The 12077-nt window shown below is 48.7% G+C and overlaps 1 protein-coding gene across 1 annotated transcript in view; it reads right to left on the minus strand.

Annotated features, from left to right (window-relative positions):
• Positions 1-11674, minus strand: part of UNC119 (unc-119 lipid binding chaperone) — a 28788-nt gene extending 17114 nt beyond the window's left edge. Inside the window, exon 1 of the mRNA XM_081843756.1 lies at positions 11444-11674. Within this exon, the coding sequence (XP_081699882.1) occupies positions 11444-11612 (169 nt within the window). The 5' untranslated portion in view covers positions 11613-11674. The remainder of the gene's footprint in view (positions 1-11443) is intronic.
• Positions 11675-12077: the final 403 nt, after the last annotated feature.

Consider the following 12077-nt stretch of genomic DNA (forward strand, 5'->3'; position numbering starts at 1 on the left):
ACACTGGGAAAACGCGGTGCGAATGCCGCCTGTATGTTCTTTCTTCACAAGCTGAGAGAGGCCGGCGGCTTCCGGGCAACACGCAGGCGAGCAGCTCTGCGCAACGTGCAGGAAGAGGCGTCGTTGCGCAAAAGCAACGAGCCCCAAATGCGAAACTCAAGAGAGTCAAAAAGGTCACAGGAAAACCACCGCTCTTTGAAATAAGTTACATCTAAGTTAGATAAGCTAGTGAGATAAGTTAAGAGGAGACTGCGGTGAGGTTTTCTACAATCAAGCAGTGCACAAAACATAGATTCACAGGAGTGGTGAGTTGGGAAGGACCCCCTGGGTCATCTAGCAGTCCAACCCCCTGCAATGCAGAAATTTCATGAAATAAAAAAGTTGAAGCAAAGTTGAATGTTAGATTAGGCACTGGGAGAGGAAATGGTTCGTGTTTGTTTATTTGTTTCATGTCTGGAACAGAAAGGATCGTCTCCACCCCCATCGTTCAGCCCAGACACTGAGGTCCAGCACCGAGGGCCTTCTGGCGGTTCCCTCCCTGTGAGAAGTGAGGTTACAGGGAACCAGAGAGAGGGCCTTCTCGGTGGTGGCGCCCGCCCTGTGGAACGCCCTCCCATCAGATGTCAAGGCAATAAACAACTATTTTACTTTTAAAAGACACCTGAAGGCAGTCCTGTTTAGGGAAGTTCTTAATGTTTGATGTTTTATTGTGCTTTTTAATATTCTGTTGGGAGCCGCCCAGAGCAGCTTGGGAAACCCAGCCAGATAATAATAATAATTTTTTATTTATACCCCGCCCTTCCCAGTTCAGAAAACCGGGCTCAGGGCGGCTAACAACAAATTTAAAACACTTAATTGATGCAACAAAAAACAGCATAAAATACAGTATAAAACGTGAATAACAATAAATTCAGAATTCAAAAATCAATTTAGAGGGACAATCCATCCAATAAACATTAGATGATCACCAGGGCTAGCTGGCTAAATTAGACCAGGGGAGAATTAGCTGTGGGATCCCAGAGTGGGAAATCTTCATAAAAAGGGAAGAGGGAGGGAAGGAATGGGAATAAAAGATCAGGCTGAATTCAAATTAAAGGCCAGGCGGAATCGCTCTGTCTTACAGGCCCTGCGGAAGGAGGTTAAATCCTGCAGGGCCCTGGTCTCCTGGGACAGAGCATTCCACCAGGTCGGAGCCATCACTGAAAAGCCACTGAAAAGCCTGGCCCTGGTGGAGGATAATCTGACTTCCTTAGGGCCTGGGACCTCTAAACTATGATTATTCATGGACCTTAAGGTCTTCTGCGGGGTAGACCAGGAGAGGCGGTCCCGTAAATACGAGGGCCCTAAGCCACAAAGATAGGCGGGGTATAAATAATTTATTATTATTATTATTATTATTATTATTATTATTATTATTATTATTATTATTATTTTCAAAGCTGCGGCGCGCTGACAATTATTATTATTATTATTATTGAATTGTAGAGTTGGAAGAATTGGTAGAGTTGGGCCATTTAGCCCAACCCACTGCAATGCAGGAATCAATGGGTCGACGCAACTGTTGTAACTTTCATTCTGCAAGAAATATGCAACCGATGAACACACCCAGCTTCCTTTTGCACCGAAAGGACGAGGGAGAAAACGTCACTCACGACATCATTCTGCAAAGTAAGTTGCGTCCATCCATTGCAAGTTAAGCGATTTCGCCACGGCGGATGGCTAATCATGTCGGCGTTTTTGGAGGGAGGCAAACTGCGGCGTAATGGAAACAGAGCTGCGGGACGCCGTGGCGTCTTCTTCCACCCCCAGAGGAGGAAAACAGGCCAACCCCCCTTTGCCCAAAGCCCTGTTGCCTAACAAGCTTTGCTCGGGCAACTGATAAGCTCAGGGGCTATTTTTAAAACCCCGCAGTGTTGAGGTAAGCCAGGTAAAAGGCGAGGACACCCACGCCCAGAGAATCAGCGATTAGGGTGTTATGAGAGCGAAGGAGAGGAAGTTGAAGGAAGGTCTCTCGCTCGGAGTGGCAAGACGGGAAGCGATAGGAAGCCGCAGGCAGATACAGTGGGCACACAAGTTGCACATTCAAGCCCTTGAGGTCAGCAGGAGGAACCTGAAACCCCAAAGCGTCTCTGCTTGCAGTTTAATTTTTTTGAAAAGTGTTTCTGGTGTTGAGAGCGCCAAAAGAGGCGTTTTTTTAAAGATGCAATTATTTTATTGACGTTCATGTTATTCTTTTTGCTAGGGCATTCATATCCCAGGCTTATTTACTTCTTAACGTTTATACACCATGTGTTTGCAAAAAGGAGGGGGGAAAGATAATGCGATAAAATTAGCAATGCCTTGGGGGGAAACAAGAATAAGTCGAGATATTCAAAGTGTTAAAATAGCAATAGACTAAAAGCAGGTTTCTTGCAAGGGGCTTGAGGTGGGACAGACATTCCACACACACCTTTCCCTGCTTTGTCTTCACAACAACCCTGTGAGGTAGGTTGGGGCCACCCAGAGCCTCTCTCAGCCTAAGGTCACACTCAGAGAGCTTCAAGGTCAGGGGGAGATTTGAACCCTGTCTCCAATGTCCTAGTCTTCTAACCAAGAAATAAGGGAGTTCCTACCCAGGGACTTTGTGTAGGCCACCAGCTCTATACAGCAGACAACTCCTTCTCCATCTCAGTTTTCCCCATCTGCAAAATGGGAGCTATATTATTATTATTATTAATTAATTAATTAATTAATTAATTAATTACATTTGTATTATGACCTACATTTTCGTAGGATCAAAGGGCAGTTAACAACATAAAAAATACAAAATGAGGACGCAAAATACGTAACAAAACAAAAACTAGATTGGTTTGAAGGTACATTCTTTCACCTTTGGTGGACATGCCCAAAGATTAAGACCTTTTGGGAGATGATCTATAATGAAATGAAAAAGGTATTTAAATATACCTTCCAGAAGAAACCAGAGGCCTTTCTCCTGGGCATGGTCGGCCAATTGGTGCTAAAGGAGGACAGAACTTTCTTTATGTACGCCACAACAGCAGCAAGAATACTTATCGCAAAGTACTGGAAAACACAAGATCTACCCACCCGGGAAGAATGGCAGATGAAGGTGATGGACTACATGGAACTGGCTGAGATGACTGGCAGAATCCGAGACCAAGGAGAAGAGTTGGTGGAAGAAGATTGGAAAAAATTTAAAGTTTATCTTCAGAAATATTGTAAAATTAGAAATGTTAGAAAGATGTTGGAATAAAATGTTAGAAAGATGTTGGAATAAAATGTTAGAAAGATGTTGGAATAAAATGTTAGAAAGATGTTGGAATAAAATTATGTGGTTTTAGCAGAAAAGATATAAAGGATTAAGCAAAAATGAATTGGTGAAGGAAGAGAATGCAAAATCACAGTATATTAAGATAAATTATTAAGATAAAAACAAAGCTGGAAAGGATTTGCTGAAATATCTAACTGAACTAGAATATAAAAATGGGAGGTGTGAGGAGGTCAAGTAAGCGAATGAAAGCAAGTGATGTAAAGGTTTGACTTGGGGTTTTTTTTTTCTGTTCTTGGATGATGTTTGTTTTTTATGTATTGTTCTTTCTTTTTCTTTTTTGATTGTTCTGTTTTGATTCATATATTTTCTTTTTTTTCTGTAACCTTAAAAAAAAATCCTAATAAAAATTTATTCAAAAGGAAAAAAAAACTAGATTGGTTGATAGATAGATATTGATATAATAATATCTTAAATGGGGGTTAGGGGAGAAGCACTTTGCATATTTAAACACAGAGTAAATCAATCCACTTTGGCCACAGATATCTGCGGTATTATTGTGCCAGGGTGTGCCTGGGTCTCTCTCGGTCAACACCAGCTGCTGACATGGACCAGCGAGGGTTGTTTTGTAAGTTACTAGTCCTAAAGAATCCCACCTTAATGACGCAGGAGCCCCGGTGAATCCCCGCATCAACACACAGGAGCCCATCTGCGTAGCAAGGAGATAATTCCCTCTCTCTGAGGGATTTGGCTCTGAGATAAGTTCATTAGCAGTTACCACAGCACAGCTATAAATAGGAAGGTGATCTGCAAAAGGAAAAATTGATGGGCGGAGGGAGGAGGAGGAGAGGCCTGTGAGCTCCCTTTGACGTGCATCCCGGGTCGGAGGAAGGAATCCCCCTCACCTGGGCCATCAGCTCGGCCACAAAACAGCTCCCAATTCCACTCCCGCAACCTGATGTGTAAACATGATTTTAAAATCCTATAACTGGAAGGACCCCAAGGGCCATCTAGTCCAACCCCCTACAATTCAGGAATCTCAGCTGAAGAATCCCTGACAGGTAGCCCTCCGAGCTCTCTTTGTTGTTGCTTAGTCATTTAGTCGTGTCCTCCTCTTTGTGACCCCATGGACCGGAGCACGCCAGGCACTCCTGTCTTCCACTGCCTCCCGCAGTTTGGTTAAACTCATGCTGGTAGCTTCCAGAACACTGTCCCACCATCTCATCCTCCGTCGTCCCCTTCTCCTTGTGCCCTCCATCTTTCCCAACATCACGGTCTTTTCCAGGGAGTCTTCCCTTCTCATGAGGTGGCCAAAGTCTTGGAGCCTCAGCTTCAGGATCTGTCCTTCCAGTGAGCACTCAGGGCTGATTTCCTTCAGAATGGAGAGGTTTGATCTTCTTGCAGTCCATGGGACTCTCAAGAGTCTCCTCCAGTACCATAATTCAAAAGCATCAATTCTTTGGCGATCAGCCTTCTTTATGGTCCAGCTCTCACTTCCATACATCTGTTGTTTTTGTCCATGGAGTTTTCTTGGCAGGGATACTGGAGTGGCTTGCCGGTTCCTGCTCCAGGTGGATCATGTTTGGTCTAAACTCTCCACTATGACCTGTCCATCTTGGGTGGCCCTGCACGGCATAGCTCATAGCTTCTCTGAGTTATCCAAGCCCCTTCGCCACGGCAAGGCAGTGATCCATGAAGGAGCAAGCTCTCTTTAATAACCTCTGATAAATTGAAGATACATAGAGTCAGAAGGGATACCCAAAGTCACCTAGTCCAGCCTGTGTAATGCAGGAATTTCAGCTAAAGTATCCCTGACAGATGGCCATCCAACTGCTGTTTAAAAGGGTCTTTCAGAGGGAATCCGTTCCACTTTGATCAATTCTTCCTGTTAGAAAGTTCTTCTGATGTTGAGTCGCCTTCCTTGCAATTTGAAGCCATTGTTCTGAGCCCTCCCCTCTGGAGCTGGAGAAAACAACCAAGACATTTGAAGATGGCTATCGTATCTCCTCTCAGTCTTCTCTTGACCAGCTACTTCCACCGTTCCTCACAAGGTTTCCTGATCCTTTTGTACACCCTCATCTGCACACCTTCCAGCTTGTCAACGTCCTTCTTAAACTGGGGTGCCTAGAAATGGACAAAGGACTCCCAAGTATTTTAATGTTGCATTTTTAACAAATCCATCCTGGCACCAAGTTACAGCAAAGGTTTGGGTCAAAGAATTGCATAAATAACACACATGCATTTGCAATAACTCAATCTCTTAGAGTGGTGACCTTTGGAACTCCTTGCCTATTGACATCATGCCGGCACCCTCCCTGTACTGCTTTCAGTGCCTACTGAAAACATTTTTTTATTTAGACAAGCCCATCCAGACATTCAGAAAGCTGCTGCGAGTTTTCACCTAACATTTCAACAGCCTTCGGTTACGGTTGTTGCTACTTCTCCTAGATAATTGTCTCTTTTTCATAACTGGCCTGGAGGGGCGGCTTTGTTTTTAAGCAATCGAGCGGCGTGTGAATTTCTAGGAAGCAAATAAATGGAAACGACGAGAGGCAAGGTGCCCGAGAGAAATCTAAAAAGTGCCGTGCAGAACCAGCTGTCGCGGAAGATGCCCGAAACAGTCTATTTATTCCTCGCTCTGCAGGGAGCATCACTATTGACCGAGGAGGTGAGAGGCACCCAGGGCTAATGCCCGGCTAATCGGCCGCCCTCTTTGCGCGAGGCCTTGAGAGCGAGACGCAAATCTGGGCAATAGGGAAGGGGACGCAGAGGGTTCGAGTTGGGCTTAATCACTTGCAAGGACACCTTTTCAGTGCCAGCTGCTCAGGAAGGGGACAGGGGGAACTGGATGTCCTGCAGGAGAGCAGGAGGGGGCCCCAACCCCTTTGAAAGAGGATCAGACCAATTCCCAGAGGAGGAGAGGGCTATGGGGAGGCAGCGAGACTTCTGAAACCACAAGAGGCAAGAGGGATTTCGGGTTCGGATCCTGCTTGCGGGCTACCCATCAGGACGTTGGGGTGGCCATCTGAGGACAGGATGCCGGACCAGAGGAGCCACTGGCCTGATCCTGCAGCCAGGCCTGATCTGATGTTCTGCCTCCACAGTCGGAAGCAGCGAGGCTCCTCATAGAACCACAAAACTGGGACCCCCGAGGGTCATCTAGCCCAGCCCCCCTGCAATGTGGGAATATCTTGTGTTCGAATCCTGCCTGTGGGTTTGCCCTGGGGGCATCTGGGTGGCCACTGGGAGAGCAGGAGGCTGGACATGGTGGGTCCGCCTTGGCCAGGTCCAGGAGGGTTTTCTGATGTTCTTAAGACAAAGAGGATCTCGGTTTGAAGTGGGAACAGGACTCAGCAATGCTGGGTCAGACAAAAGGCCCAGAGAGGCTGGCAGGCAGCTTCCCATAGCGGCTGCCCGGATGTCCCCAACAGGACACCCGCATGTGCCCCGTAGCCCTCACCCTGGTCAGGGCTGGACCCAAAGGAGCATAGGAAGTGGCCTTCTGCCAGCCGGAACCATTGCTCCATCTAGCTCAGCAGTGTATGCTCTGACGGGCAGCAGTGGCTCTCCAGGATGTAGGAAAAGAAGTCTCTCCCAGCCCCACCCAGAGATGCTGCCCAGGACTGAATCTGAGAGTTTCTGGGTGCAAAGCAGGGGCTCTATCAATGAGCTGCAGCCCCTTCCCCAAGACAAGGAAACCGGATACCCAAGGGGTCCTCCAGACACCCTTTTAATAATGCATTCAACTTAGAATGCTAGAATTGTAGAGTCGGAAGGGACCCCGAGGGTCATCCAGCCCAACCCCCTGCAATACAATGAATATTTTGCCCACCGCAGGATTCGAACCCATGTCCTTAAGAGTCTCGTGCTCTACAAATTGAGCTGTTCCAGTGCTGGCCACTTCCATCGGCACCTGCACTTTGGAACTCCCTGCCTTATGAGATCAGGTCACCTGCACTCTTTCTGGAGTCTACTAAAAACGTTCTTGTTTAGACAAGCCTGCCCATAAAAGCTGGTGTGAATTTTAATCCACTATAGCATTTTAACAGCTTCTATATTTCAGTGCATTGTAGTTTCCCCCCTGACTTTAATGTTTCATCTTTTTGTAAACCACTTTGAGGTTGGGGGGGGAGGGGGGTTCAATCAAGAGGGGGGTTCAATCAAGTATAATTTTTATGAAATAAACAAATAATTATTTGCGCACAAGACGTTAACGGGGTGGTTAGACTGTAACACTTTTGACACTGTGCCTGCAAAGATTTCATGGTGGGCACACACTTAGTTTATCACTGGCACATGCTCCAAAGTTTCTGAATAATTTCGTCCAACTTTCCATAGCTGCACAAGTTCCAGTTTATCTTTTGTTACACTATAGCTCAAGAGTGTCCCTTCAGAGGGCAATACTGTGGCAACATTGGAGTAGTTATCGCAGAACAGCTAATATTGCGGAACGACGTGTGGACGGTCCAGTAAAAATCCACTATTAATACACTCTCGTTGCATCAACGTCATGATACAGAACTCAACTTCACACGCACAAAAACACGCCACCAGCCTGGAGGGATCCTAAAAGATCCTCTAACGCATTATATGCCCAACTGATCCCTCTGCTCCGCAGGAGATGGCCTCTCGCAGAACCTTTCCTACAGAACGGGGCCTTTAGTGTGGCAGCACCCAACCTTTGGAACGCCTTATTTTTTCGTCTCAGGCAGACACCATCTCTGCTGCTTTTCCAGGGTCTATCAAAGACCTTTCCTTTCGAAGAAATCTCTTGAGCAAAGATCCTTATCTCATCTTCCCTGGGTGCAAAATTGTTTGATGAATATGGGTGGGTTTTTTTAATTATTGACATTCTCATTCATTGCTCTGGAATGATTTGTGGGGAGGAGGTCAAGAATTAAACAGAATCGAATAAATAGAGGGAATGAACAGCAGGCCAAAGTTCCTGGCAGCTCCTAGCACATGGTCACCCAGCCCAAGCGGGAAGCCTCCAGAATCAATAAATTGGCAAAGATGCATCAAGAGTTTTAATCTTCATGCCCCCCCCCCGACTCCAATCCTCCAATGCGCGGGGAGCAAGAGGGCTTCAGTTGCAGATGGTCGCAGTTTCCATCCCTGGCAGCATCTCCAGGTGGGGCTGGAACAGACTCTCCACATAAAACCTCAGAGAGCTGCTGCCAGTCAGTGCTGGCACTCCTGAACTGGATGGCTCAATGGTTCGACTTGGTACAATGCAGTTTCTTGTGTTCCTAAATGTGGAATGTGAAGATGATGCGGTGTGAGCCCTTTTATAAACAGGGGTAATTCAGAGATAATTCAGAACCATGAGGACTAGAATCTCGCACTGCTTTTTTCAGGGGCTGCAACTTGGTGGTAGATTGCCTCCTTTGCATGCAGAAGGTTCCAGGTTCAATTCGCAATGGCATCTCCACATAATCCTGGGGGAAAGGCTCCCTGCCTGGAACCCTGGAGAGCTGCTGCTGCTGCTGCCACTCAGTGCGGACAATACTGAGCTAGATGGACCACTGGTCTGCTTTCTACACCCTGTGGTTTGGCAGGGGAATGACCTGTCCAACGCATCGACAGGAGGCACAAATTTGGGTTAGATGGGTTAACCGTCTGACCTGGGAGAAAGTCACTTGCTACATTCCCACATCTTATACACCCCTAATTAACTGAGATCCAAAAACGAACCACAAAACCGTCTGGCTCGCCAGGAGCAGAGGAAATCTCAGGCCACATGCACTTGAATGCAAACTTTGAGAGTGGAATATACAGGAGGATTGAACTGCAGTCCTCAGCAATATACAGACAGCTACAGGAGTCAAACCAAGACCATGAGCCGCTGCAGAGAGAAGGGAGAGAGGAAGCATCTGCTAAGGCCCTTCCCCTAGACCTAAGAAGCAAGATTCCGGTCCTCATGGGGCTGGATTAAGAGCTGGATTAAATAGGAAGATAGGAAATTCCCTATATTATACCAGACAACTGGACCATCTTGGTCCTGCCCCCAGACCAGGGCATTCCAAACTTTTCATGTAGGTGACACACTTTTTAGACACGCATCATTTCGCAGCAGCATAATTCAGTTTTACTAGCAAACCAGAGGTTAAACCATGGGTAGGCAAACTAAGGCCAGGGGGCTGGATCCGGCCCAATCGCCTTCTCAATCCAGCCCGCGGACGGTCCGGGAATCAGCATGTTTTTACATGGGTAGAATGTGTCCTTTTATTTAAAGTGCACCTCTCGGTTATTTGTGGGGCATATGAATTCGTTCTCCCCCCCAAAAAAAAATATATATATATATAGTCCGGCCCCCCACAAGGTCTGAGGGACAGTGGACCGGCCCCCTGCCGAAAAAGTTTGCTGACCCCTGGTTAAACCAACCATTTTCCAGCTCTGAGAGGAGCGTCAGCAGTGTTTGCACGACACACAAACATGTCTTGACACAGCTTGGAAAGCTCTGGTCTACACTAACCGGCAGGCAGCAGTGGCTCTCCAGGGTTTCAGGCAGGAGGGACATTCCCAGTCCCACCTGGAGAGAACATTGGGGACCGAAACCTTAGAGCCCTGCTCCCAAACCGGAGCTATTCCTCTCCCTGCCAGAGCCTTGTCTGAGGGCGGAAAGCCACAAAGCTGCCACCACGCAGGTCAAAAGCACACCTGCCCTGGGCAAGCTCCCAAAGGACACACTAGACTAGGGGTCAGAAAACTTTTTCAGCAGGGGGCTGGTCCACTGTCCCTCAGACCTTGTGGAGGGCCAGACTATATTTTGGAGGGGGAAAAAGAACAAATTCCTATGCCCCACAAATAACCCAGAGATGCATTTTAAATAAAAGGACACATTCTACTCATGTAAAAACACACTGATCCCCAGACCATCCACTGGCTGGATTTAGAAGGTGATTGGGCCGCATCCGGCCCCCAGGCCTTAGTTTGCCTACCCATGCACTGACTAGACCTTCACAGAGCCCGTTTGCTTTTGCACTCCAGGAAGTGACAGAGCTTGGAGACGTGCAAACCTCCTGTTTCTTGACAGCATTTGTGCCTTTAGCCCAAAAGGTTCTCGAAAGTGGCTCCCAAAAAGTCAGCACTAAGGCTCACCATCTAAAAAGACATGGCACAAGAGGAAAAAGGGAGGAGGAGGGAGGAGGTGGAAATCAAGCACAACTACTTCAAGTTACCAGTCCCTAAACATTAAAAGCCTTATCATCTTCTCCAACTATTCACACGCTAACTTTGAAAACTCAATGCGGGGACACCTTTCCGCTTCTCTCCAATGCAAGGGAGGTATCCTGGCAAGTCGATCCTTGCGGGAGAGATTCCACAGTTGGGCGGAAGCCAGACACAGGTGGAATTCAGGTGCCAGGAGCCTCTGAGCATCAGGGGACCACCAGAACTCCAGCCAGCCATAGCAGGCCATAAGCCCCCTGGAAGAACACAGGTGCAAACTGAGAGGCGACAGTAACACTCGTGTCATGCCTGCTTCAGACATGGACTCACATGTCTGGTTAAGCAACCTGCCATGGACTGCTTGGGTCTTGGGTCACCTAGGCCCTAGGGGAAGCGAGCCCCATGGGGCAACTTCTGAGTAAACAACCACAGGAGGGGGCTCTGGAGCAATACTTTATTCCATTGTGGTCTGCCAAAAAAGATTAAAAAACCCAAAAAATTATCCACAAGGAGTATAAATAACCATCTAGACTTGCAAAAAGTCAAAATAACGACACTCTTGGGATGTTAATAACCCAACAGGAATGAAATAATAATAAACGAACAGCAGCATTTATTCTACTTTATTTGCTTCCTTTCCTCCATTCAACTTTCTCCCTCCCGCGGAAAAGACTACCATGTAGGAAAAGCGCGGGTGGAGACAGAAGAGAGCCCCCCCCGCCGACTTTGCCAGGGAGGACCAATGAGGTGCAGCAGGGACACCCCTTGCGGCCCCTAGAGGGATCGAGTGGAAGTGGGTGGGGTGTGGAAGATCGGGGGGCTGAATATTCAGGGACCCCCCTCCCCACCCCGACCCCCACTATATAGATATTTCAAAAAGACTGGTCTTTGCGGGCAAGGGGCCTGGCGTTGTTGCGTCCGGAGGGATTGCGCTTTGGCGCTGCGCCCAGGGCGCACGGCGCTTGGAGAGGTGCAGGGGGGTCCGGGCCTGCGGGGCCGCCTTACCGGAGGTGATCTTGGGGAGCCCCAGCACGTCCTCGGGGCTGATGGCGGCTTTGCGCAGCAGCTCCTCCTCGGTGCAAGCGGCGGCGGCGGCGGCGGCGGCGGCTCCTCCGCCAGCGCCGGCCCCGGGCGCGCCTCCTCCTCCGGCGCCGCTGCCCTTCTTCACCTTCATGGCGCCGCCGCTCCTGCTGCTGCTGCTGCTCCTGCTGCTGCTGCTCTGTGCGGCCGCGGAGCGAGTGGCGGCGGCGGCGGCGGCGCGCGCGGAGGCTGCTGCAGCGGCGGCGACAGCGACCACGGTCGCCTCGCTCATGCCCGCCCGGCCGCGCGCCCTAAGCGCCTTTGCGGCCGCCGGGCCGCCCCTTCGGGCCCGGCTCCTCCCCAGCGGAGGGAGGAGGGAACGCAAGGGCGCCTCGGAGCGCGTGCAGAGCGCCGGCGAGCGCGGGGTAGGAGAGGTGCTGGCAACCTCGCCGGGCTGTTGTGAAAGGAACATGGCAGAAAGAAGGGCAGCCCCGCGCTCCTTGGAGCAGGTGGGTAAGGGATAAATCTTTTTTTTTTTTTTTAATTATTTAGAATCATGAGGACTAGCATCTTTCTCTTAAAGGGAAGGGACGCAGCTCAGTGGTGCATGCTTTGCATG

Source organism: Podarcis erhardii (assembly GCF_964252035.2).
Source record: "Podarcis erhardii genome assembly, chromosome: 16".
NCBI lineage: Eukaryota > Metazoa > Chordata > Lepidosauria > Squamata > Lacertidae > Podarcis > Podarcis erhardii.